This window comes from Chondrus crispus, genomic scaffold (genome assembly GCF_000350225.1).
Source record: "Chondrus crispus Stackhouse genomic scaffold, scaffold_1, whole genome shotgun sequence".
In the NCBI taxonomy this organism is placed as follows: Eukaryota; Rhodophyta; class Florideophyceae; order Gigartinales; family Gigartinaceae; genus Chondrus; species Chondrus crispus.
In genome coordinates this window covers 228,353-251,305 of record NW_005178809.1, presented here as the reverse complement: position 1 = coordinate 251,305, position 22,953 = coordinate 228,353, and the positions used below count along the sequence as shown (strand labels likewise).

At 55.8% G+C, this 22,953-nt stretch overlaps 10 protein-coding genes; 8 read left to right on the top strand and 2 right to left on the bottom strand.

Moving 5' to 3' along the window:
- Positions 1-319: 319 nt before the first annotated feature.
- CHC_T00001362001 (hypothetical protein) lies at positions 320-1,663 on the top strand. Its single transcript, XM_005711734.1, has one exon. The coding sequence runs from the start codon at positions 320-322 to the stop codon at positions 1,661-1,663; it is 1,344 nt and encodes a 447-aa protein (XP_005711791.1).
- A 677-nt stretch (positions 1,664-2,340) lies between these two features.
- Positions 2,341-5,150, top strand: CHC_T00009263001 (WD40-repeat containing protein). XM_005711733.1 is given in 2 exon segments: positions 2,341-4,440; positions 4,441-5,150. The coding sequence occupies 1 exon segment, from the start codon at positions 2,341-2,343 to the stop codon at positions 4,438-4,440; it is 2,100 nt and encodes a 699-aa protein (XP_005711790.1). The 3' UTR covers positions 4,441-5,150.
- A 28-nt stretch (positions 5,151-5,178) lies between these two features.
- CHC_T00001361001 (hypothetical protein) lies at positions 5,179-5,856 on the top strand. Its single transcript, XM_005711732.1, has one exon. The coding sequence runs from the start codon at positions 5,179-5,181 to the stop codon at positions 5,854-5,856; it is 678 nt and encodes a 225-aa protein (XP_005711789.1).
- A 93-nt stretch (positions 5,857-5,949) lies between these two features.
- CHC_T00008599001 (peptidyl-prolyl cis-trans isomerase) lies at positions 5,950-7,174 on the bottom strand. XM_005711731.1 is given in 6 exon segments: positions 5,950-6,169; positions 6,170-6,324; positions 6,451-6,474; positions 6,568-6,645; positions 6,757-6,799; positions 6,917-7,174. The coding sequence occupies 5 exon segments, from the start codon at positions 7,172-7,174 to the stop codon at positions 6,170-6,172; spliced, it is 558 nt and encodes a 185-aa protein (XP_005711788.1). The 3' UTR covers positions 5,950-6,169.
- A 19-nt stretch (positions 7,175-7,193) lies between these two features.
- CHC_T00001360001 (hypothetical protein) lies at positions 7,194-7,448 on the top strand. The gene has a single exon (XM_005711730.1). It carries the CDS (start codon positions 7,194-7,196, stop codon positions 7,446-7,448), a length of 255 nt encoding a protein of 84 aa, XP_005711787.1.
- A 337-nt stretch (positions 7,449-7,785) lies between these two features.
- On the top strand, positions 7,786-10,458 carry CHC_T00009540001 (Isoamylase glycoside hydrolase family GH13, Hsp33). XM_005711729.1 is given in 2 exon segments: positions 7,786-9,939; positions 9,940-10,458. 1 exon segment carries the CDS (start codon positions 7,786-7,788, stop codon positions 9,937-9,939), a length of 2,154 nt encoding a protein of 717 aa, XP_005711786.1. The 3' UTR covers positions 9,940-10,458.
- A 2,784-nt stretch (positions 10,459-13,242) lies between these two features.
- CHC_T00001359001 (hypothetical protein) lies at positions 13,243-14,286 on the bottom strand. Its single transcript, XM_005711728.1, has one exon. The coding sequence runs from the start codon at positions 14,284-14,286 to the stop codon at positions 13,243-13,245; it is 1,044 nt and encodes a 347-aa protein (XP_005711785.1).
- A 508-nt stretch (positions 14,287-14,794) lies between these two features.
- On the top strand, positions 14,795-16,069 carry CHC_T00008817001 (Leucine rich repeat protein kinase). The gene has a single exon (XM_005711727.1). The coding sequence runs from the start codon at positions 14,795-14,797 to the stop codon at positions 16,067-16,069; it is 1,275 nt and encodes a 424-aa protein (XP_005711784.1).
- Positions 16,070-16,611: 542 nt separating this feature from the next.
- CHC_T00001358001 (hypothetical protein) lies at positions 16,612-17,948 on the top strand. XM_005711726.1 is given in 4 exon segments: positions 16,612-16,801; positions 16,802-16,902; positions 17,066-17,639; positions 17,640-17,948. The coding sequence occupies 2 exon segments, from the start codon at positions 16,802-16,804 to the stop codon at positions 17,637-17,639; spliced, it is 675 nt and encodes a 224-aa protein (XP_005711783.1). The 5' UTR covers positions 16,612-16,801; the 3' UTR covers positions 17,640-17,948.
- Positions 17,949-17,979: 31 nt separating this feature from the next.
- Positions 17,980-18,144, top strand: CHC_T00001357001 (hypothetical protein). The gene has a single exon (XM_005711725.1). The coding sequence runs from the start codon at positions 17,980-17,982 to the stop codon at positions 18,142-18,144; it is 165 nt and encodes a 54-aa protein (XP_005711782.1).
- Positions 18,145-22,953: the final 4,809 nt, after the last annotated feature.

Below are 22,953 nucleotides of genomic sequence, written 5' to 3'. Positions count from 1 at the left end.
CCCAGAGTCGCACCCCTCGCACCGGGCACTGCCGCCAGACCCCGCCGCCTACGTCGTCCGCTCCAGCGAGGCCGTCGCCGCGCGCGCGCTGGCCGTCGCCGCTGCGCCCGGCGCAGAGTGTGTCGTCGTCGGCGATTCGGAGGGCGGCGTGCGCTGGATCGATGTCAAGAGCGGCCGTGTGCTCACCCGCGGCAAGGTCGCGCCTGTGCGCAGAGAGACCGCCGCTATATGGACCATCCAGTTCGTGCGTGGGGGGCGGGAGGTCGTTTGCGGCGATTCGAGGGGGATGGCCACGGTGTGGGCCTCCGCTACGGGCGTCATGCGCCAAGAGGTCCGCGTCGAGGGCCTGCAGAGCGCCCTGTGGTCGTCGGCTGTCGTGCGCGACGCGGCGGGCGAGGAGCTTGTCTTTTTCGGCTGCGCGGCAGGTGGCGTTGGCGCGCTTCGCCCTGCAGAGGACGGCGTGTGGGCCCCGCTGCGCGGGACGAGGTTTCACTCGCACGATGTGCGCGCCATGGCCGCGTTTGAGGGCGGCGTTGTGTCAGCCTCGCTCGATGCCAGGATGTGCGTGTTCGCCCCGGCGGATTTTGTTGACCGTAGGGATGTCACGTGGGTGCTCCCGTACCACGGCTGCGTCGGACAGCCGCCGGTGCAGTTCTCCAGGCAGGCCCGCTTTATCCTGGCGCGCCGCATGCGTGGCATTGATCTGTGGGGGCTGCCCGAGGACGCTGCGTCGCCGCCGCTGAAGCTGAGGATGAACCTCAAGAGCTTTCGCGGCGAGGTGAGCGCGTGCGCCATCTCGGCCGGCGGGCACATGATCGCCGTCGCTGGGCTGGACGCCTTCCGCCTATACCAGGTATGGGACGGCGTAGGGAGCGCGCCGGACTCGCCCAGCTTCGGCAAGGTCAAGCCGCTGGACGTACCAGTCAGGGTGGAGCGGCTGCTGAGTGCCGCGTGGGACTTGGCATTTTGCGGTGCGGCGCTCGTGTGTATCGTGCAGTCCAAGATGTCGCTCGCCGTGTATCAGGACGGGCAGGTCATGGTCATCAAGAAGGAGGAGGTGGGGAGCACCGCGTTTTCGCTCGAGAGAATCGCGTGCGTAAACGGCGGCGTGGGTGTCGCCGACTCTCGCGGCCATGTGTTTTACGCGCGTCTGGCGCCAGAATGGGCCAACGGCGATGTGCAACTGAAGTGGACCAGGGTGTTCAAGCCAGAGGATGACAAGGTCGTAGCCGTGTCGGCCATGTCGTTCGCGCCATCTGGGACGAGCCTTGCCATCGCAACAAGCGCGCTGAAAGTGTTCATCGCACGCACGGAGGAGGCGGACGCGGATGCCGACACGGACGCCGACAAGATGGTGAGCGCAGGCTCGTTCAGTGGCGTGATCACGAGCGTGTCGTTCGCGGACAAGGAGGAGTCGGTGCTCGTGTCCGGGGAGAAGTTCTGCTCGGTCATGTGCACGACACCGTCGTGGCGCAAGAGAAAGCACGACGAGGACGCGCAGACGCCGGGCTTCGAACCGTACGCCCTCCGCGTCGGAGACTCCATCCTCGGCACGTGCGTGCTCAGCTCGTCCAGGATCGTCGTCGTGCGCAGGAGGTGGGACCTCGTGCAGTATTCCGAGTCGCTGCCGGACGCTATACCGAAGAAGCCGTTTGGGCACTAGGGCTGGGGGTGGGGTATGTATATGTATTTCAGGGGCGTATACTCTTGCATCGCCGGAAAGGCGTGGTGAGGTGCTCTGCTTTTTTTTTTTCTTGTCATGCCTCTTTTGAAACTGTGGGATGTACTAGATAGAGAGCATTTCCAAGCAGAGAAGCGTTTTGATAAAAACCGTAGATCGTCAACAATTGCGCGCGGTAATACTTCAGGACTTTGAATGCGCAGGTGCAGATGAGAAAGAGGTAGGGGGAATGCTCGTTCCCGACGGTATTGAGACGGGATCTTTTTGCCGGTCCACGCGCCGACATCGAACCGTTACGTCCCTCATATGACTGGTATTGACTTTGTCCTTCTCCCTTGAAAGATACAAGACCAAGTTGAGCCGTACAGTCGTGAAGACGTCATGCGACACGGAATGTGGGGGTAGCTGGTGGCAATGCTGCCCAAAAACGCCGCTTTCGCCGAAGCTTTTCGCCTGGATCAAAACCGTCTGCCACAATCCAGTATCATACCCCCCCTCCCCCTTCCCCCCCTCCCCGCCCGGTTTTTCTGCACCATCTCCTCCTGCTGGCAGCAATAGGCCCCCACTACCCCCGCCTTTCATTGCTCCCTTCCAACCTCCCATTCTCCACCCGCCCCCCTCCCCGTCCGATCCACCCCTGCCGCCCCTCGCCCCCATCCATGGTGGGCAGCGCCGCCTTCGCCGACCGGCTAGGCGCCACCTCTCGCCGCGACGAGCGCGTCTCCTACATCCTGCGCGAGCCGGAGACGCGCCACCGCTTCGGCATCTCCGCGCTCGTCTTCGCCAAGGACCAGCTGTTCACGGCCGGGCGCGACGGCACCGTGCGTTCCTGGGAGATCCCCGCCCCGCCGTACCGCCGCCCCGCCGCGGACATCCCCGTCGCTGGCGCCGTGCGCACCTTCGACGAGCACGTCGATTGGGTCAACGACGTCGTGCTCGTCGACCAGTTCGAGCGCCTGGTCTCGTGCTCGTCGGACACCACGCTCAAGGTCTGGAATATGAACGACGCCCGCCGCAGCCTGCGCACCCTCGTCGAGCACACGGACTACGTCAAGGCCCTCGCCGTCGTCCCTAGCGGCGTGGCTAGCGGCTCGCTGGACGGCCGCGTGCTCGTGTGGGACCTCGTCACGGGGAGCCTGCGCCTGGAGTGCGGCGTGGACCTCGAGGAGGGACAGCAGAGGAACGGATCCGTGTACTGCATGTCCGCGTCGGTTGAGGGGAACGTTCTTGTCTCTGGGTCTACAGATAAGACTATAAGCGTGTGGGATGTACGCACCGGCGATCGCGTCGTCCATCTGCGTGGGCATAGCGACTCTGTCAGGTGCTTGACCATGAAGCATGACGGGCGCATGATGCTGTCCGGCGGCTCGGATTCTACGGTCAAGCTCTGGGACCTCAGGCAGGAGCGCTGCGTTCGTTCGTTCGACTCGTACGCTGACAGTAGCGTGTGGGCTGTGGCTTCCAATTATGAGTTTGACTCATTTGTGTCCGGGGGGAGGGATGGCTCTGTGTGGCACACGGATATTGCCGCGGATGTTGCATCCTTGGTCGTCGAAGTCGCGGATAGTGACGTCAGAAGTAACATGGTGCTGGACGTCGCCTTGACGCCGTGTAATTCTGCCGTATGGGTTAGTACCACGGGGTCCACTGTGCGGCTATGGCCTTTGCCTCAGGAGGCGACGGGGAGAATGACGGATAGCGACGATGCCTCCAATGCGGCCGGTGCCAACGTTCCGACTGTGCAAGAAAAGCCTGCAGATCTTGAAGCGGATATAGCGTTGCAGCGCCCCGCAGATGTTCATACTGATCGTCCCTTGTGTTTGATCCCTGGGTTGCCGGGGATTATAGCGCAAAAGATCATGAATGACCGGCGACACGTTCTGACGTGTGATACTCAAGGAGAGTATTGCATTTGGGACATTACGAGGGGCGTTCTTGAAAAATCGCTGGGTATCATCGAAGATAGGGACATAGACGAGGTGGCAAAATCTCAGGACAAGGAAGTGTGCATCCCAAGCTGGTTTCAGGTGGACATCAGGCTTGGGTCTCTGTCTGTTCGACTCGATAAGAGTAATGCAGCAAACGCTGAAATCTATGCCGTAGATGCTGGTCTCGACGCCGACACAGAAGAAGTGAAAGTGAACATTGGTGAACATGTAGTCCGTGCGCTCTTCCGGAAATGGCACGAAGAATACAAGAAGCGTATCTCCAATGGAGAAGAGAGTATGGACCTTCGCGCGCGAAGCCCGCCGACGAATGCTCAGAAAAATGCTGCTGATCGCGCAAACAATCTACCTCCCTACAGTTTACCTAGTCATATCCCTGTCATTGTCACTGAAGACCAATCACCAGTACCCATTCTCCGGCGAGTAGTTGGCAGCTTTCAAGGAAACGAACAGGAAGTGATGCCAGGGTGGGTCCTTGACCTGATTCGTGACGGAAAAGGACAGGTTCGGGAGGCAGTCAAGGTGAGCTTTGGGTTGGAACCTGAAGACGGAACCGGACTGCCACTGCTGAAACCCACCACGTTGACTGCTCCTAGGGTACTCCGAGTGAAAAAGGTTGCGGCCTATATCGCGAGAGAATTCAAGGAACAAAACACTGGCGTCAACGTAAACCAAGAACATCTTGAAGTGCTATGCAATGGAAAAGTGCTTCCGTCGTATATGAGCTTGGCCGCGGTGAGGCAATTTAGATGGCGATCGCCGGACGATTTGAAACTGAGCTTCAGGTTGAAGCCGGGCGTACAGGCCGTCTAATGTTTACATTTTGTACCCACAACTTTCTGACCGAGATGCATGCTCAACTAAGCCGCGCGCCCTCAATCCGTCCTGGCATTTGAGGAGAGCAAGAGAAAGGCTCAAGCGAGTTCTCTGCGCTGAAATCGATTTCGACATTTTGCTGTGCAGCTAGTTCAGCAGAACTACGATACCATGTAACGCATGATGTGAACTGTTCACTTTCGTCGAAATTTGAATTCGGCGGCTTCTGTCGCATTATTTGGGATAAGGTCTGGTCTCTCGGCTTTCAAAAGGCGCAGAAAGTCAGCATGTGACTCGAGACCGAGCCGAGATATCGCTACGCTTTTCTCCAAAGCAAGATACGAACGAATGATCGTTTTCAAGGCAATGGCTTTCATAGGGTCAATCGAAGAGCTCATAAGTGTCTTTTGTCGAATGCTGCCAGTCTTGAACAGGGAAAAGAATTTTGTAGCATCTCGATGTATGGTCGCGGTGACCGCGGCCATGCCAAAATTCACGTACTGTGACTTGTACATTTTCGGTGTTATGCGTTTCATTATTGTTGCGAGTTCAAGATTGTCAACGGAAAACACGCCAAAATAGAGAAGCGAATATCCAACAAACTCGTCTCTACGTGCAGTAGCAGGGGAAGCAGCTGCGTAGTCAGTGTATATATCGGACACGAGTCGACTTTGGCACGCAAGATAAAAGCTCATGTTTCCCCCCAATAACGACGCATCTGCCGCTCCCTCGTATATGTTCAGGGTCAGCGTCTTCACGTCTTTGAGGGACGTGGCTGTAATGGCCATTGTCAGTTGCCGAAAGCCGCTAAGTATTGAATCCCAGGCTTGCACCACTTCACTTTTCGACATTGACACAGGACCTCCCTCGCCAATACCCATGAGAGCGAGCCCTTCCCCCTCTAGTTGTCTCGTTCTTCTAAGCAAGTCCTCTAAACGGCCTTCCATTGTAGAACGAGACTTTGACAGTGCAGCATCTGGGACGCGTGACAGGCCGACCGCACGGCCAAAGCCTATCGCTTCTCGTAGCGGACGTTTCTCCACCGCTTCCTTCTCTGCATTCGCTGCCTGGGCAATATCCCTCCCAATCCTCGACGACCAGTCCCGGGCAGATACAGTGGAGCCACTCCCTTCGCTAGTAAACCTCTGCTCTCGCTGCGCCCTTCTATCTTGTTCCTCTCTCGTCAGCGCAGGTCTTTGGATGGTCGAATCGTATTGTCGAAAGGAGCGCGGGCGGCCTCTTCCGCGGGCACCTCTACGCCAAGACCCCGTACCTCTCCGCCAGTGTCCTTCCTCACGTTGGTCATCCCCGCCGCGATACATGTGTGGAGGAGTCGCTCCCCTTTGGATTCTTTTGCAGACGCATCCACAGAGCGCGAGGAATCGCTACTTTGCAGTTGCCGCAAAAAGATAGAGATTGCACGCAGAGGGTTTCGTACACACAGTAGGCGTGGTACAGTTTGTGTGCACTGGACAGAGAGTAGGGTACTGCAGGTATGAAAAATTATGTAAGGGAACGGGGAAGAATTTATTTTTATAGAAAACCTAATTCCTTTCCGCTCTCCGTGAGGAAAATCCGCGATGGAGACACCAGACTCCTATAAAACCATACACACGCAACGTCTTCATATGTTCCGTTGCGATACATATGAGTCTCTGTTCGCATTTGGTGTCCGCTGTGGAACGCTGCCCTCCGCAAGTTGAAACTGCATTTGCATTCATCATAATCACTCTTCAACAATCCCGGTGTTGGTAAACTTCACCTGAGATACGGGCATGTCCCGGGCGCCCGTCTTGGTGGACTCGATTTTGCGGAGAGTCTCCATGCCTTCGATGACACGCCCGAACAGTACGTGCTTACCGTCGAGCCACGGCGTTTTCGCTAGAGGACGGCGCATGGTTTTTGATTTGTAGTGACGATCCTGGGTTAGATATATATTTCCGCGAAAACTCGTTCGACCGCTGCAATGCGCATGCTCTTGAACCACTGGGCAAGACTTCAACGTACCATATGTGATGAAAAACTGTGAACCTGGGGTATTTCAAATGGAAGTAGATTCAGAGAACAAGGGTTAGTAAACGGAAAACGCGGCACGGATGTTACAGTGAAGTCCGCAGTACATACCATTGGTGTCGGGCCCAGCATTAGCCATGCTCAATAGACCAGCCGAAGTATGAGAAAACTTGAAACCCTCATCCTTGACTAACTCACGATGAGATAAAACAAAAACAAAACAAAAAGCAAAAAACGCGTTAGTAATAAAGCTAAGCAAGCAAGTAATGGTAAAACGAATATCAAGATGCACTGACGCACAATTACCGCCGTATATGGACTTGCCGCCGGTGCCATTCGCTTTCTGCTCCGACCTCATCGCAGGCGCAAACGCGCAAACACAACAATATTCGTTAGAACCAAACGCGTGTCCCTCCGGGCCTAGTGCGAATCCGCAAGCCAAAATTGAGTAATGACGTACCGTAAAATCACCGCCCTGTGCCATGAATCCCTTAATACTGCGATGTACAATACTATCTCTAAAGCCGAAACCCTCCTCCCCTGTCGCCAAAGCTTCAAAGTTCCTGACCGTCTTAGGCAAGTCGTCTCCGAAAAGCCCAATGACGATCTTGCCAGCAGTCTCGCCGCCGATAGTGACGTCAAAAAACACCTTAGACGTGACCTTAGCGTCCGCAGGATCGGCCATCTCGCCGTTGCCGGACGCGGATGCTGGCCTCATCTTCTCGGCGGGCGTGGCTATGATCCAGAGCGCGGTGCCGATGAATCCCGCAGTGATGAGGTTGTTAAGCAGCCCACGCCGCGACACCGCCTCCATGAAGCCCGACATGTCCATCGCCACGCGCGCCGGACGCGCGGCGCGGGGCACGCTCACGACTCGCGTCCCGCGCGGAGAAGACACCGCGCGCCCGTGCACGGATGATTTGGTAGACACCACTGAAGGCGTCGCCGTCGAGAAGGCGAGGTGGTGCGGCATGGTGCGGCGGGGCGGATGATGGGGGTGCGGGAGGAGCGATGGGGCGCCCTGGGGGGAAGGTTTTGCATGAGCTCGATTGCCGAGGCGCCGATCGTACCCGATTCGTCGCACTGCTGTACGGGAAGTCTGGTGGCATTCAAAAGAAGCCAATCGCCGTGCGACAGCAACGACTCTGGTTGTGCAGCAAGTGTCCCCATTCCACGTGTACACCGTGCCGTACATCTCACCTTGTCCTGCATCTGATTTTTTTTCGACCTGCTATCCCCCCATCCACCGCACCATCGCCCTCCCCTTCCACTCTCCCTCTAGCTCCCGCCTCGCCAAACCCTCTCCCTCCCTTTGCCCCTCCGTTCACGATGCCAGGCACAGCCCCCAAAAATCCGTCCGCGCGCACGGTACACGCCGGCCGCGCGCTTCCATACGGCGCGTCGCCGACTTCCCGCGGCACCAACTTCGCCATCTACGCGCGCGAGACCACCTCCGTCGCCCTGCTACTCACCGTCGACGCCACGGAATCCGTCCACCCGCTGGACCCCTCCCTAAACCGCACGGGCCACGTGTGGCACGTCGAGCTGGTCCCCCCCGTCCCCGCCGCCGCGGCGTACGCGTGGCGCGTGGGCCGCGATAAGGACCCGCGCTGGCGCTCCAACGTCTGCCTCGACCCGTGGGCCACGGTCCTCGATTCCCCAGTCGGCCCAGCCGCGTTCAATGATCGTAGCTCAAAAACGGAGCAGTACTCCCCGCGCGCGCTCGTCGCGCCCCCGACGGTGTTCGATTGGCAGGATGTAGCCAAGCCACGCATCGCTTGGAAGGACATGGTCATATACGAGCTGCACGTGCGCGGCTTCTCAAAGAGGGCTCCCGATATAGGGCCCACTAAACTGAAAGGGAGTGCGGGTAGCTTCGTTGGTGTTGTGGAGAGGATCCCGTATCTGAAGAGCCTCGGCGTCAATGTCGTCGAGCTGCTCCCGGTCATGGAGTACAATGAGCGCGAGTGGAGCCACATCAACCCCGAATCTAACAAGCCGCTCAGTCAGTACTGGGGCTATTCCACCGTCGCCTTCTTCGCCCCGATGAACCGCTTCGGCCGCGACGGCTCGTCCCCCGCGCAGGTACTCGCAGAATTTAAATACATGGTGCGCGAGCTGCATCGGGAGGGCATCGAGGTCATCCTTGACGTCGTGTACAATCATACCGCAGAAATGGGGCTAGACTTCGTCGGCCCCGGGTTTTACGGCATGAAGACACTCGCCCCGTTTTCTTACTACGTGCTCCGCGATGGTGGCCACACCTTTGTCAATCACTCTGGATGCGGCAACACCGTCAACTCGAACAATCCGGCCACACAGGAGCTCATATGTGCCAGCTTACGCTACTGGGCTCATGAAATGGGTGTCGATGGCTTCCGCTTCGACCTGGCCAGCATATTATGTCGTGGTGTGGATGGCGAGCCGCTTGCCGACCCCCCTATTATCGAACGCATGACGAAAGACCCTACTATGAGGGACGTCAAGCTTATCGCGGAGCCATGGGATTGTGGTGGCCTTTATCAGGTTGGCACCTTTCCTCACTTTGGTGTGTGGGCTGAGTGGAATGGCAAGTTTCGGGACTGTGTGCGCCGTTTTGTCAAAGGAGATGGTGGTATGATTGGTGAGTTTGCAACTCGCTTATGCGGTTCGCAAGACTTGTATGGCGACGGGCGCAAGCCCTTCCACTCGATCAATTTTATCACGGCACATGACGGCTTTTCCATGCACGACTTGGTCGCATACGACAAGAAGCACAACCACCAAAATGGTGAGAACAATAATGACGGCGAAGCGCATAATAATTCTTGGAACTGCGGCGCGGAAGGTGACACGTCGGATGGCAACATTCTCGCACTTCGGCGGCGGCAAATGAAAAACATGCTCGTCGCACTTCTCGTCGCCGCCGGCACGCCCATGCTCACTATGGGAGATGAGTATGGTCACACTAAGAAGGGCAACAATAACGGCTGGTGCCAGGACTCAGAACTGACTTGGTTTGATTGGGGGGCTGCGAAGGCCGACAAACATGGGCTCATGCGGTTCACCTCCAAGCTCGTGCGTCTGCGCCGTTCAGTGAGTTCGCTGCAACATGACACATTTTTATCCGACCGTGACATTGCCTGGCACGGAAGCAATGGCGGACAGCCAGATTGGAAGTCCTCTTACAACTTTCTTGCCATGTCGTTCAAGGGTGCGTGTGAGATATACGTAGCTTTCAATGCCGGGGGGGAAAGTCGAGACCTGCAGCTGCCACATGTGCACGGCGGCTGGGAGAGGGTCATAGACTCCAACCTTGAACCACCGAAAGATTTCGCCGATGAAGGGCAGGCCGCAAAGCTGGACGGTGGCAGCTCGTACAAAATCATGCCATTCTCTTGTCTTCTTTTGCGCCAGAACGGCAGAGATGGGGAGGGTCAAAAATTGGATGACGTAGTCCAGGCATTCGAATCTGTTGAAATAAGCAACCTTCCGGAGGCGTGAAGCATGCCTACCATTTTTGTTTTTTAAATCGCGGAACCAAGGGGTAGACGATTCCTTATACCACATACGTGCTGTGCCCCTGCGTGTACCCATCAGTGCATATTCTGCACCCGAGATTTTTGTACCTTCACCCATCAAGTTTGGAAACAGGCTTAGAGCCACGATCAATTTTGGGATGCACCACATCGACTTCGGTCTGTTAGGGTTTAGATACACTCAATGTTTAACAATGCTTGAACGCCGGAGCTTCACGGGGAAAAAAGTTAATCTTGAGCAATTCACACTCCCATGTCGGGCTTTCGTAAGGGGGCCCCACATCGCAGTCGCTTTCAAAAAAAGGCACAAACAGCTCCCCAGTAAGCAACCCAAGCAGGTACATTCTCCTCTTTTTACGCTCTCCCTGATTAGCCCTAGAATTCAAAAGGTATGTGACCTATAGACTACTTGTTGCTTCTCTTAATTCTGCGCAGAGGAGTAAACTTAAGACGCATGCTGCGACGTCTATCGTCTCCTCGTGAAGATTGCTTCGACCTAAAAACCCTCCGACGGATCTTTTGCGAAACTGATCGAACAGGTGGAGCAGGCATCTCATTCTCCTTGGAGTGATCTTTGGGATTATAGAAAACCGCGATTTGTGGGTGCTCGTGCTCTGCCGGGGGAGAGGGTGGCTGTGCCTCAGTACATTTTGCAGTTTTCCCTCCGTTCGCCGTGGCAGGGGGGCTCTTTTGCGCCTCTACGTCTAGTCTTGAATTTCGGTTAAGTCGAGACTGAGCAAATACATCAATCTCGGTGGCGTGAAGGGTATCATGAATCAGTGGATCATTCACAGCTTGCGAATTGTTCAGTGGAATCGCAGAAATTTCCATGAGAACTGGCTTGACTGTTTCATCGAGTTGACGGGGCGGTGATGTGCCAGCGACAATTGATGTATCTTCCCTTGAATTCAATATTTCTACGGAAGGAGTTGTTCGAGCATCTTCTATGGCACTTTCTTGAATAGCAGAAACCAATATCGATGGTGTTTCAGACTGATATTGGACTCTGCTCTCCGCGTCAGATGTGCTACCTGAACGGCTAGATATGGAGGTATCGTCACCATCGTACTCATCTCGAATTGCAGCAACTCCCGTGCAAAAAGGCTTTTGATCGTGATGGATGACTGTCCTGTTCGCGCCGCTTTGTACAGACATGTCGGATGCCTGGACATCGGGCATGCGGGAGCATTCTTCGAACAGCGGACTCGATCCTTTCCCAGAGCCACATCTGTTGTTCTCAAATAATGGAGCGTGGTGAAAAACATTAGTCTTTGAAGACTTGCAGAAGCTGTTTGTTGGGCTTAGCTGAGGTGATTCAAGCACATATTCTTCAACGTGAAGAATAGTTTCACCGCTGGAGAGGCCATCCTCGCTACTCAACCCCTGCTCCAGAATGTCCGAAATGCAGGATTCACATGCCAGTGCGCGATTTGCTGCTTCAGGCTCTTTTGGAGGCAAGACAGATGCTTCGCGAGGAGAGTGCGGGGAAGTGTCTTCTATTCGTTTGGTAATATTCCCAGAAAAAGAGCAGACGGTTGTCTCCACGGAATATACGTCAAAGCCTCGCACCACACCAGGGGCTTTTTCATCAGGCAGGAAGGCTGAAGACTCGCCCATCCGGCTGACTACATCTTTTTCATCCTCTGCAGTTTCGTGCCCGTTATCGAAGACAGTGGTTTCATCCTCAACAACAAGTTTACGTACCTTTCCTGTTCCACCAGAGAAAAGACGACGGAGCAAAGCCGCAGACATGGCCATTCCTAGGCCTCCCATGCCGCTGAAGATGAAGACACCAAAATTGCGCATTGAGGTATCCACAAGAGATCCGATTCCACTCTGGTATTCTCTTATGTAGCCCAACTCAGTAATCGAAGCAACGTTCTGTGAAGGAGATCGACAAAATAGTGTACAGCTTATGAGCAAGCGTGCGACACAAATGTGGATGCTCTGTAGATGGGTCTATGTATTGCCGCTGTTCAAAGGTGTACACACTTCGTATCTTGCATACGCTGTATAAAACGAGTTGCAGTTTGTACGAAAGTGAGAACAGAAGCTTCAACCTCTCTCATGTGCATTTTAAATTGCAGATCGTATGGTTGCTTTTGATAGTCTAGGAGGGCTGAGATCAATCACGATGAAACTGGCATGGCCCCATCAGACATGTGAGATGTTTGCTAACTTCGAAAAGGCGTTGTGATGAACCCAGCTATCGATTTGCGTTGGCATCTGCAGTGCCCCACACAGAGTCTCTGCAGTCAACGTGCCCCGTTGGTGCCACAGGAACGGCCTTTGTTCACTCAACAAAACTGACCCTTTGCAATGTTGGTAGACGATGGCCCGTCGCCTGGATCTCGTGTTCTTAAGCATTGTGAGCATGCTCCAAAATTTGGCGACAGGACCTGTCTCACGTGAACGTTCCATTTTTCGCAAAGCGGTTTAAGATATCAGGCGTTTCGCCAGTGACCTATTGTCTCTAAAAAAACCCCGAGGATTATTAAGAAGTGATCTCCTTCGAAATTGTGGAGGGAAGCCGGTGAAGAGTTCTGATACCCACATGAGCGATCCTTTAGCAAACAGCTTACAAGGGTATTTGCCGGGACCGGTGGATAACCATACACGACCTTCTCACTTCTGAAATTGGTGCCACCCGACTGCACCCTACGGACCGGTGTGTGATAAGTATTTTACTAGTTCTGGCTCTTCAACTGTAATATGTGCAAGGCAGTACAAGAGGGTTTTAGAGAGTACGGTTGCAAAAAGTGTTGATTCCATTAAGGCGTATTTTTTCCATGCCAGTGTTCCAACTGGCCCTTCTGCCACTTTGCTGTTTTTTGAAAGCCTCGCATTCATCTGGAGATATTGTAAGAGATTTAATGGTGCGGCTCTCTGTTGGCCCCGGCGGACTTTCCTGTAGACAGCATCTGCACCAACCGAGACCGTGCGAACCTTCAGTATTCTAGACTCGAAGAGACGATTTCATATCGAGATAAGATGCAGAGCGTTTTCCGTTCTCCTTACAAACAAAAGAGATACAATTGACCAGCACTACAGCCTGTATGCCGGGCGTACGAGCCGTCCCAGGCCCGAGCTTTGAGTTTGAAAACTTCACATACAGCCTCTTTATTCCATTGTAGAGTGCCTTCGGCATATCAATCCCACACCGGAAAGACTACGTCTCGATGTTACATCACGGCACTAGTAGCAAACACTTCTGGCGCGTAGCTGATACTCATTTTCAAGCAAACCTACGGCGATGCCTCACGCACAACTACGAAAAGGCATTCTCCAGGGCAATCTTTGCAGCCAGCTTGTTCTTCCTTAACTCCAGTTGTTCCACGACCAAGTGCAACCTCGCGACGGCGTCCCTCTCCTCCAGTGCTTTCTGCCTCATGCCCGCAGTGGATTCAAAAAACTCCCAGGCAGCAAAAGATAGGGCCGCGGCGCGTCGCGAGAGCATCTCGGCGGAGTTAGTGACGATAAAGAAGCGGACGTCCTCGCCATTGACGGCGCGCCTCGCCGCCGCGAGCAGCATCTCCTCGTAATACTCTCCCCTAGCCTCCGGCGACATTGCGACCAAGTCGGTCTCCCCTTCCGTATCCGCGTCGTTCCCCGCGACGACCGCAATGCTCTCCTCGGCCGTGCTGAGCTTTTCCCGCAGCGGGTCCTCCCCGAGGCGCACACACAGACCGACGACTTGTCGAAACAGGGTCCAAAAGCGGGTCTCCACCTCTGTGACATCCTCAGCTTTGCCCCCTTCCTGCAAGCCGTGGTCGTCGACAACATGAACATCCGCCTGCAGGAACGGGGAAGCGTTGTACAGCTTGCTGATGCGCAGTCTCCCGACGGCCTCGAACCTGACACTAACGCCCACATCGAGGCGCCTCCACTCGCGGATGCGGACAATGGTGCCGTGCGCGGCCAAGGCGTTGCGGCCGGGCGCGACGAGGACGTGGGCGCACTGCTTGTCGCAGTGTACGATGACGTGCTCGAAGAGCGACAGGTAGCGCGCCTCAAACAGGTGCAGCAGCTTCGACTCGCCGGGCAGGAAGACTTCCTGCGGCGGGAACGGGATGGCAGGCACGCGCATCGAGCCGCCCGACGTCCGCCACGACGGCCAGTCGAGCGAAGGACGCGGGGTTGGCGCGGGAGTGGGGGAGGGCGCGTCGTCTGAGGGCGGTCCCACGGAAAACTCTTTCCATCGGTCGCACGACGACACGGGCAGCCGCTTCAGCGGCGCGCGGGCATGCGCCGGCGCGAGTTGCGGGGACGGCCGGCGGAGAGGCAGGCAAGGGGACAGGACGAAGGTGAGCATGGTTGCGGGGCGTGGTCCGTGAGTGCGGAGGGGGTCTTGCTGAATGAAAGCCGGCGGGGTGGTGGACGGCGGGGTGGTGGACGGCGGGGTGGTGGACGGCGGGAGATGGTGCGGCTTGAGCGAAGGAGGCGAAGGAGGTGAAGGTGGTGACATCATCAGGTGGGAGGGAGAGCGCGTCTCGTGGTATTCCCGGCTGTATCGCAGCGAATTGCATCTGTCGCTAGGTGGCCGCAAAGCCACGGAGCATGCGCGCGTCACCCAATGGAATGGCGGGGGCGCGACAGCCTGTCTAGAGAGGCGGACACCAGCCATTCAAGCGGCGATGCAAACGGGGTCCCGCCAATGAAAGCCGCGCGGGCAGCAAGGCATTGCCCTGCCACCGCTCACGTCAGCTCCACATCAGCCGCCGTCCCCGACGTCGCCGCACCCCTGCACTTTCGCCGTACCTTCGCGCAAAGCCCTCCCCGCAACACCATCTGCAACACCATCCCCGTTCCACTGCCTCGCAATGGCCGCCCCTGCCCCCACCCCGGAGGCCGACGCCCGCATCCGCGCCTTCTTCGCGAAGGGCGCCACCGCCACCGCGCTGGACCTCTCCTCGTGCGGGCTTCGCGCGCTCCCTTCCTCGCTGCAGACGCACCTGCGCCGCGACCCGCTCTCTGCCTCGCGTCTCACGCTTCTCAACCTCGCCCACAACGCCCTCTCGACCCTCCCCCCCTTCCTAGCGCACTTCCCCAACCTCAAAACCCTCTTCCTGCTCGCGAACGCCTTCACGGCCCTGCCACCGATCCTGGCCGAGCTCCCCGCGGTGACCATGCTAAGCTTCAAATGCAACGCCCTCGCCGGCACGCTCCCCGCCTCGCTTCTCCCGCGCCGCATCCAGTGGCTAATCCTCACCTCCAACGCGCTGACGGGTCTCTCCGCGGACTTCCCGACGCGCTGCGCGCGCGTGCGCAAGCTCATGCTGTCCAACAACGCGCTGACGTCTCTCCCGCCGACCTTCGCCACGCACATGGCCGCGCTGGAGCTGCTGCGCCTCGCCAACAACCGCTTCGCCACGTTGCCGCTGTCGCTCTACGACCTGCCGCGGCTGACGTGGCTCTCGCTGGCCGGAAACCCGTGCACGGGCGGCGCCGTGCGCGCGGCGACCGACCTGCCCGCCGCGCTCGCCATCGCCGACCTGGAGGCGGCGTTCCGCGTCGACTGGATGCGGCCGTTCGGCGCCGGCACGTCCGGCACCGCGTACCCCGGCGTGCACCGCGAATCCGGGCAGCGCGTCGCCGTCAAGCGCTTCGGCACGCTCGCCGGCAGCGACGGGCGCGCGCTCGACGAGATCGCCGTCTCGCTCGCGGCCGCCGGCGTGCCGGGCGTGGTGCAGGCCGTGGGCTACTACGCGGAGACCGCGGCCGACGGGGGCGTGGACACGCTCGCGCTGGTCTCGGAGAGGGTCGGCGGGCACGCGCAGTGCATTGCAGGGCCGCCGAGCTTTGAAAGCTGCACGCGGAGCGTTTATGAGAAGGGGAAGAGGCTCAGTAGAGAGCAGGCGCAGCGGATTGGGAAGGTGGTGCAGGAGGCGGTTGAGGGACTGCTGGAGAGGGGAATTGCACATGGGGACGTTTATGGGCACAATGTGCTTGTCGGGGATGGGGGGGAGGTTGTGTTGGCGGATTTAGGGGCCGCGTGGTGGGTGCCTAGGAAGGCGGCGGAGGGGGCGAGGAAGTTGGAGATGAGGGCGATCAAGGTTTTCAAGGAGGAGATTGAGGCCCTGGTAGACGAGCGTTGATGGGAGGGAGGGTTTGGAGGATGCGGAGGATGTGAATAGGATTCAAACGTGGTTTTGGCGTCGGGTTGGGCGTGCAGCGGTTTTGTCCAAGAATGGGATGTCCATGTTGGTGTTTCGAAGAAAGAGGCTTTGCTCTTTCTCTGCTGACCAGCAATGGAGCATACCGTCGGAACTCCACATGTCTACTGTACGTAACGGACATGGGGGGATGAGAGTAACTCGTCTCGTCCCTGCTGGCCGCCCCCCCCCCTCCACCAATCCCTCCACGGACTACTGCAGCTGCACGATGCGTCATTCCGCGAGAAATTTCCCAATTTCTTCGCCTCGCCGCCCCAACCCGCTCCAGGCAGTCATTGCTGGCCGGCCTGACAACAATGCCGGGCCCAAGTCCCCCACCCGCCTGACACAGTCTTGGAACGGTTCCCTCTCCACCGCGCGTGGCATAAATCCCTCTTCCCACCCTGTCTTGTACGCGCACACTTCCCACGCACCCCCCCCTCCCCCCTCCTGCACATCACGAACGGCTGTCCTCCGTCGGTCTACCAAGCTTTCCACTCCGCCGCCTCACTCTTCTTCGCCCCCACGCGCTTCGCCCACAGCACACCCGCTGCAGTACCAGCACCCCAACCGCATTTCGGCACCGGCAGATAACACCGCCAACTCTCTCCCACGCCGCCCCACACCACACCCCACACCACACGCTCGCACAGCTCGCGAAGAGCAACCCGCACAATGAATTGGCTCTTCGGAAAGAAGGATCAGCCCATCGGCCCGCCGCCGCCGCCCGTGCCGCCATCGGAGACCCTCGCGCAGCAGGTCAAGCGCAACCAACGGTACGCTCGCCCCCCTCCTCCCATCGCCACCATGCGCGCGCATCCCGCGCCCACATCCGCGACCCGTTTCGCGCGGCGCTCCCGACGTCACCTCGCAAAATGCACCGCCTAACCCCCCTCCTCTCCACCCCGCGGACCCACCCGTGACGCCCGATGCGCGCAGGTCGATAGACAAGGCGTGCCGCGAGCTGGAGCGCGAGCGGCTCAAGATGGAGGCCCAGGAGAACAAGCTCAAGGGGCAGATCAAGAAGACCGCCAAGGAGGGCCAGCTGGAGGCCGCGCGGATGCTCGCCAAGGACCTCGTGCGCACGCGCGCGAACATCACTAGAATGTATCAGATGCGCACGCAGATGCAGAGCGTGTCCATGCAGCTCACGGCCATGCGCACCAACGAGGCCATGGCGTCGGCCATGGGTAATGTCGTCAAGATCATGGGCAGGATTAACCAGACCATGAACCTCCCGGCCATGCAGAACGTCATGATGCAGTTCGAGATGGAGCACGGCAAGATGGAGATGACCCAGGAGATGATGGATGACGCTATGGGCGATATGCTCGGCGGCGCGGATGAGGAGGCACAGACAGATGATGTTATCAATCAGGTTATGGACGAGCTTGGCCTAGAGCAGGGCTCGAAGCTTGGCGCCATTTCCAACGCGACCGGCAGGCCCGATCAGGTCGCCAACGAGCAGGCGGATAGCGCACTTGAGGCACGCATGGAGCAGCTACGCCGTTAGAGCGTTTGTGCCTCGTTTTCGTCGGTTGTGCCGCTGTATTGTCCATAGGTAAAGTCGAGCAATGTTTGTGACGTGTTAAAGACTACTCGTGAGACTTTTTGTCTACTACGACCTGTCTTTGACCTGTCTTTGCACGCTTATAAGCGCCTGCGCTTTTTGTTTGACGCGGAAGCATGAGCGCCAAAAGGATGCATCCTTGGACGGGGTTGCCGACGTGCTTTAAATGTTGTTGTGCGCGCCGTTCATTTCCTGAAATAGAATGTGACATGCGGGGAAAATTGGGCAGTCATGGTCAATTCAGAAAATTGGCTGCTCTGATTGTAACTTTTAAGGGTGCCAGATGATATTCTCCCCCCCTTCAAGCACGAATACTGTTAACCATACATCAAAGGTCTATTTGTACTCTTCCGTAGGGCCAACTTCATGTCCATTTCCGTCTCAGGAGGATCGGGTAGCCTCATCGCGCAACGCGAGTCCTCGTTTTGCTTGCAGAGACTCTGGCTAGAGTCTCTGCAGAGTCTCTAGCCAGAGTGTTTACCCTTAGCCGAAGGGTAGACGACGAGTGACCTCATTCATATGTGGCTACTTTTCAAACTACATTTTCTCGACTTGCACTTCCTCAACAAGAAGGAAAAAGATACTCTCGTCACCGCAGCTGACTTCTGCGTTGTGGAAGGATAGAGTTTGGTGAGATCTGCACGTCTTTTCCAGCCACTAAAAAAGAATCCCTTTTGACCAACCTCAAACCGCTATGTGTTGATATCTTCGAAACCAAACACCTGTTTCAATTATCAACCGCGCATTGAAACTTTGTTAGATTCTTAGTCTTTCTGTGTATTCACAACAGCTATTCCGATGTTTTGCACGATGTTATTGCTGAGGGCATGTACGTTAAGGAAATAGTGTTCAAGCTGACTTTGTAAAGTTTCGATTTAATAAGGTTGTACGTAAAATAACGCGCTGTTTTTTTTTCATTTTCCCACAAAATCGCTGGATGTTACAGTACGTACTGTATGTACTGTAAACCTGAGATTGAAAACTTCCGCCATGGGTTTTGCGGACTGACCTCCAGCAAGGTGCCTGCCCGCAATAAACGCAAGACTGGTACAGTACAACGTTGTGCCGCCTGACGGATCACGTGCACCTGCGCGAATACTCGCTGAAGTGAATATTGTACTGTAGCTCGCCACAAGGATAGAATGGTTCTCAGTCGAAAGGGCGTACAGGGGGGCCTCCGTAATAGTGCGCTCTTTGTTAGTACATTTACGTCAATAGTGCGCTTTTCAGGCCATGTCACCGATTCTGAAACGTGTACAACTGTACGCTTGATATGCCAGCAATGCAGCTGTAGCACGCCTTAGAGCATCTCCACCGCCCAGGCAAATTGTGGCCATTTCTAAAATATGGCGACTCAGGCTTGAGTTTGGTCTCCACCGCGCAAATCTGCACACAAATCTGTTTCACAAATCGTATGATAAATAGGATTTGTGTCTTGACGGCCCACATATTTTTTGATTTTGTGGCGCGTCACGTCACAAATCCCATTTTTTGGCAACACTCTTCTGTTTGAACGGGCTGATTTTTTGTTACTTTTAGACACCGAAACAGCAAGAACGCGGGAAGCCACGGGTACACCTGACCCGCCCAAAACGTCTGAGCATGCCAAATGCGCAGTGGACGGTCTATGCTCGCACTGCACATGCCCGCATCCACCCGCACGCAGACATTGTGCACGCGTTAACACTCATTTATTATGGGAGTCCGCGGGCGTGGAGGGGGGCTAACTGAACTCGACCATCTGGCAAAGGCGTGGGTGGCGACGCGGCCGGGTACGCTTCGGGCGGCGAGGACAAGTCTGGGTGGAAGAGGTCAGCGTCGACGAACTGGACCTCGGCTTTGTGTCCTGCTGGTCGGGGTGGCGGGCGGCCCAGAAGTCGGGGCGCGGGAAGTCTGGGCGCGGATCGGGGGCGGGTGCGACGCAGTGCGCGGTGGAGACCGCGACGCGATTTGCGCAACGGCGATTTGTGGTACTTTCGCAAACGGAATGCGCAAAACGAATGCCCATGTGGGAGCCTGACAAGTGTCCAAATATAGAAACAATTTGCCTATGCGGTGGAGATGCTCTTAGAACCCACGCCGCCGCTTGTTCCCCGAGAAGACATCTGCGGTATCAGCCACCACCGGCATCCTTATCTGCACTGCCGTGCTCATCATCATGGCAAACGTGAGCTCATCGAAACCGAAGGCACAGCGCAAAAGATTAACGTTGGCACAGAAAGGAAAAGTCCTTGAATCTCTTGAGAATGGGGAAACAGTTTATGGAGTTGCTGCATCTTTTGGTTGCAGTGTGCGCCTTGTGCAGAAGATTAGAACTGAATCGGCGTTAGTTCAAAGAAAAATGCAAGAGCATAGCCACAACATGCAGCTCAAAACCTTCCCAGCTGCGCGGTTCCCAGACATTGACCGTTCGCTGTTCGACTTTGTTCACATTGCTCGAGCAGCGAAACTGCCGATCTCTGCTGCCACACTGCAGCAACGTGCCTTACGGATCCGAGACAAAATGCTCCAGCAACAGTTACCTCATGATCAGCACAGTAGACTGCAAAATTCACAGGGGCAGGTCAGGGTTTGCGCCGTGCGAAACGTGCACTTTTTGATGCGTATTACGACTAGAATAGAAAGAGGAACCGCCAGACGCTCATTGCAGAGCATTTCATGTCGTACAGTAAATGAGCTTTGCTGTTGCTTCTTTAGTGCATGACGTCAGTAGTGCGTTTTGTGAGGCCTGGCACAGGGGTGCACTATTACGGGGGGTCTACTGTATGTGTTTCGTCTTCTTGACAGGCTGAGGGGGGCCGTTTGGAGAGGACCGCTTTTTAGACGCTACTACTTGTCTATCTTTCGCGGTTGCCTCGGCGGCATCTGTGGCAGATCCTGTCGCGCTTTGATGCATTGATGGACTCTGCGCAGATGAAGCGATAGGGGCGTCCATAACGCATATCGATACGACCCTTGCAATCTGAGACTCGTTTGTGCTGATGAAAAGAACGGAAACCCCACTTCGTTTTCCTTCGAGACGGGTCGATCCGGCATTGCTGTGATCAGGCGGATGTGAAACTCATGGAAAACTCACATGCCCCCCGGTTTTCGGTATGATGTGAGTTTTGCCAAACGCGTTGTCTGAAATTTTTGCGTTTAGAAAATATGAGCAAACATGCCTCCAAAACACGCGTTTTTGTGACTTTACGGACAACCTTATTGTACGGTATATGTTTTTGCAAAAAAAAAAAAAAAAAGCTGGCCTCATGTGAGAGGCAAATCGCTTGTCGTCTAGCACTCTAGCTAGACTAGAGCACCTGCAAGGACACTCAGATGGCCTTTACGCCTATGCTGTCGTCAACCGTATCACTTGACGCAGTGCGCTGGAATGCGTTGCGAGACAAAATCCGAGTTGTTACGAGGGACACTCAAGAGTGACATTTGTGTGGGAACACAGACCCTGGGAATCGTCATTCTCAACAAGGTTTGAATCCTTACCGCGATTTTACCTGGATGGCCAGCAGTTTGGTGTTGCACCAAGATACAGAACGGTACATTGTGTACTGTAGTTGTTCGCAGTCTCGATCCCCACTGCGAATGCGGTGTCCTCATTGCCAATCTTTTCCAGGACGAGCTGAATTAAAGTTTCTCTGAGCGCATTTGTATTTCACGTGTCCAGTGTAGTGTCCTATTCCTTCTCCCGGCACCATGCATTGCTGCGAATCTCTCAATCAATGCGCGAAGGCTGCCGGATGCTCCCCTGGAAAGAGCGATTATGGCCAATCCCGTGCAGATTTGCCATTGTTCACTCCATCCTGAGGACTTTGCGCTCAACTTTGGGGCTCACGCTGCCCATTTAGTGTTTTCGCCAATCCACGCTCGAGAACATTCCCACGTAGAGAGTCTATTCTGCCTGTCAACTTGGACGTTGCATCAGTCGCGAGTGGAACTCGGAGCTGCTTCGAAGGAAACCCAAGGGTGATATACTGGATTTGGATTGCTGTATAGAGCCCTGAAAACGTCATTCATGTCAAAGTTTAAATCTTGGGGTCGATTTCTACGCATGGTCGGCAGGAGTTTGGTCTTTTACCAGGACTCGCTGTGTTTGTACGAAATCTCGATCCTTATCGCGAGTGCAGAGTCTTCATCCGCAAACGTTTGTAAAAACGAGCCCGATTAAAGGGTCTGGGAGCGTGGTTGCATTTCGCCTTTACAGTATCGTATTGCTTTTACTTAAGTTCGCATCGTTGAGTGCTCTATCGCGAATGTCTCAATCAAGACGTAAAAGTTAATGGCTGCGGTGAGGTCGCAAGGCGATTTTGTGGGAGTCTACTCGAGACTTTTTATTGTTATTTACTCTGTATTGGACACAAATTTTCGGGGTCATGCAGCGGAATGTTTTCGCTTAACCATACAAGATATATGATGTTATAAAGCGAGTCGGTGCAGTTGAAAATTGAATCGCCGTGCTCGTGCGGACAAGCTCTTGTCATCGATGGTCTCGACATGGAAGTTTGTCCGGACAGGATTCCCTCGAAAAAAAAGGTACAGGTACTGTATGTTGAACATACAGTACCTGTACCTTTTTTTTCACAACATACTATGTTGTTCATAGAGTGGCATTGGAGCGGGAGTATTATAACGTGGTGGGAAACGTCAGTCATGACGGGATTTAAAATTTAAATAAACAACATTTAATGTTGATCTCGAGTTATACGCATACGCGACGGGACATGTTGGGCCTTGTATAACATAACATTGCTACAGATAGCGGGAATGGTTGTGGGTACTCGCAGTCTCGATGCGCATCGCCAATACGGTGTGCTCACTACTAAACATGTACGGAAGCAGTGCAATTAAAGTTTCTCGGAGGGGGATTTGAATTTCGAGTTGCAGTATTATTGTCTCTTTTCTCCTGACGACCAAGTACAATACAATACCAACGGTACTGTACGCTGGCAAATATTGTGCTCAGACACGGCAGTGTTTCGCGAATCCACACACGAGAATGCTTCTACGAGGAGAGCGGCGACACATGAAAGTCGAAAGGCGGTGCTCGTGCGGACAGGTGAATAGTCCCCGGCGCAGCGCAGCGGGCACGGAGACGCGTTACGAGCGCCTTCCCGAAAGCTCGGCGCAGAACCGGCAAGCGCGAGAAAACGGGTCCGTAAGCGCGGCCCTGTCGCTGGGCGGCGTGCAAAAGGGCGGCGGCAGAAACGGCGGCGGCGGGCGCAACCCGAGCGCGGGTGGCGGCGGGCGCGCGGCGGCGGGGGGG

Coding starts and splice junctions, on each gene's coding strand:
- CHC_T00001359001 (XM_005711728.1), bottom strand. CDS start 14,286: ATGCTCACCTTCGTCCTGTCCCCTTGCCTGCCTCTCCGCCGGCCGTCC.
- CHC_T00008599001 (XM_005711731.1), bottom strand. CDS start 7,174: ATGAGGCCAGCATCCGCGTCCGGCAACGGCGAGATGGCCGATCCTGCG. Junction 6,800..6,916: donor CACAGGGCGGTGATTTTACG/GTACGTCATTAC, acceptor AGGTCGGAGCAG/AAAGCGAATGGCACCGGCGG. Junction 6,646..6,756: donor GTCCATATACGGCGGTAATT/GTGCGTCAGTGC, acceptor ATCGTGAGTTAG/TCAAGGATGAGGGTTTCAAG.
- CHC_T00008817001 (XM_005711727.1), top strand. CDS start 14,795: ATGGCCGCCCCTGCCCCCACCCCGGAGGCCGACGCCCGCATCCGCGCC.
- CHC_T00001361001 (XM_005711732.1), top strand. CDS start 5,179: ATGTTCAGGGTCAGCGTCTTCACGTCTTTGAGGGACGTGGCTGTAATG.
- CHC_T00009540001 (XM_005711729.1), top strand. CDS start 7,786: ATGCCAGGCACAGCCCCCAAAAATCCGTCCGCGCGCACGGTACACGCC.
- CHC_T00001360001 (XM_005711730.1), top strand. CDS start 7,194: ATGATCCAGAGCGCGGTGCCGATGAATCCCGCAGTGATGAGGTTGTTA.
- CHC_T00009263001 (XM_005711733.1), top strand. CDS start 2,341: ATGGTGGGCAGCGCCGCCTTCGCCGACCGGCTAGGCGCCACCTCTCGC.
- CHC_T00001362001 (XM_005711734.1), top strand. CDS start 320: ATGCGCCAAGAGGTCCGCGTCGAGGGCCTGCAGAGCGCCCTGTGGTCG.
- CHC_T00001357001 (XM_005711725.1), top strand. CDS start 17,980: ATGATATTCTCCCCCCCTTCAAGCACGAATACTGTTAACCATACATCA.
- CHC_T00001358001 (XM_005711726.1), top strand. CDS start 16,802: ATGAATTGGCTCTTCGGAAAGAAGGATCAGCCCATCGGCCCGCCGCCG. Junction 16,903..17,065: donor CAGGTCAAGCGCAACCAACG/GTACGCTCGCCC, acceptor CGATGCGCGCAG/GTCGATAGACAAGGCGTGCC.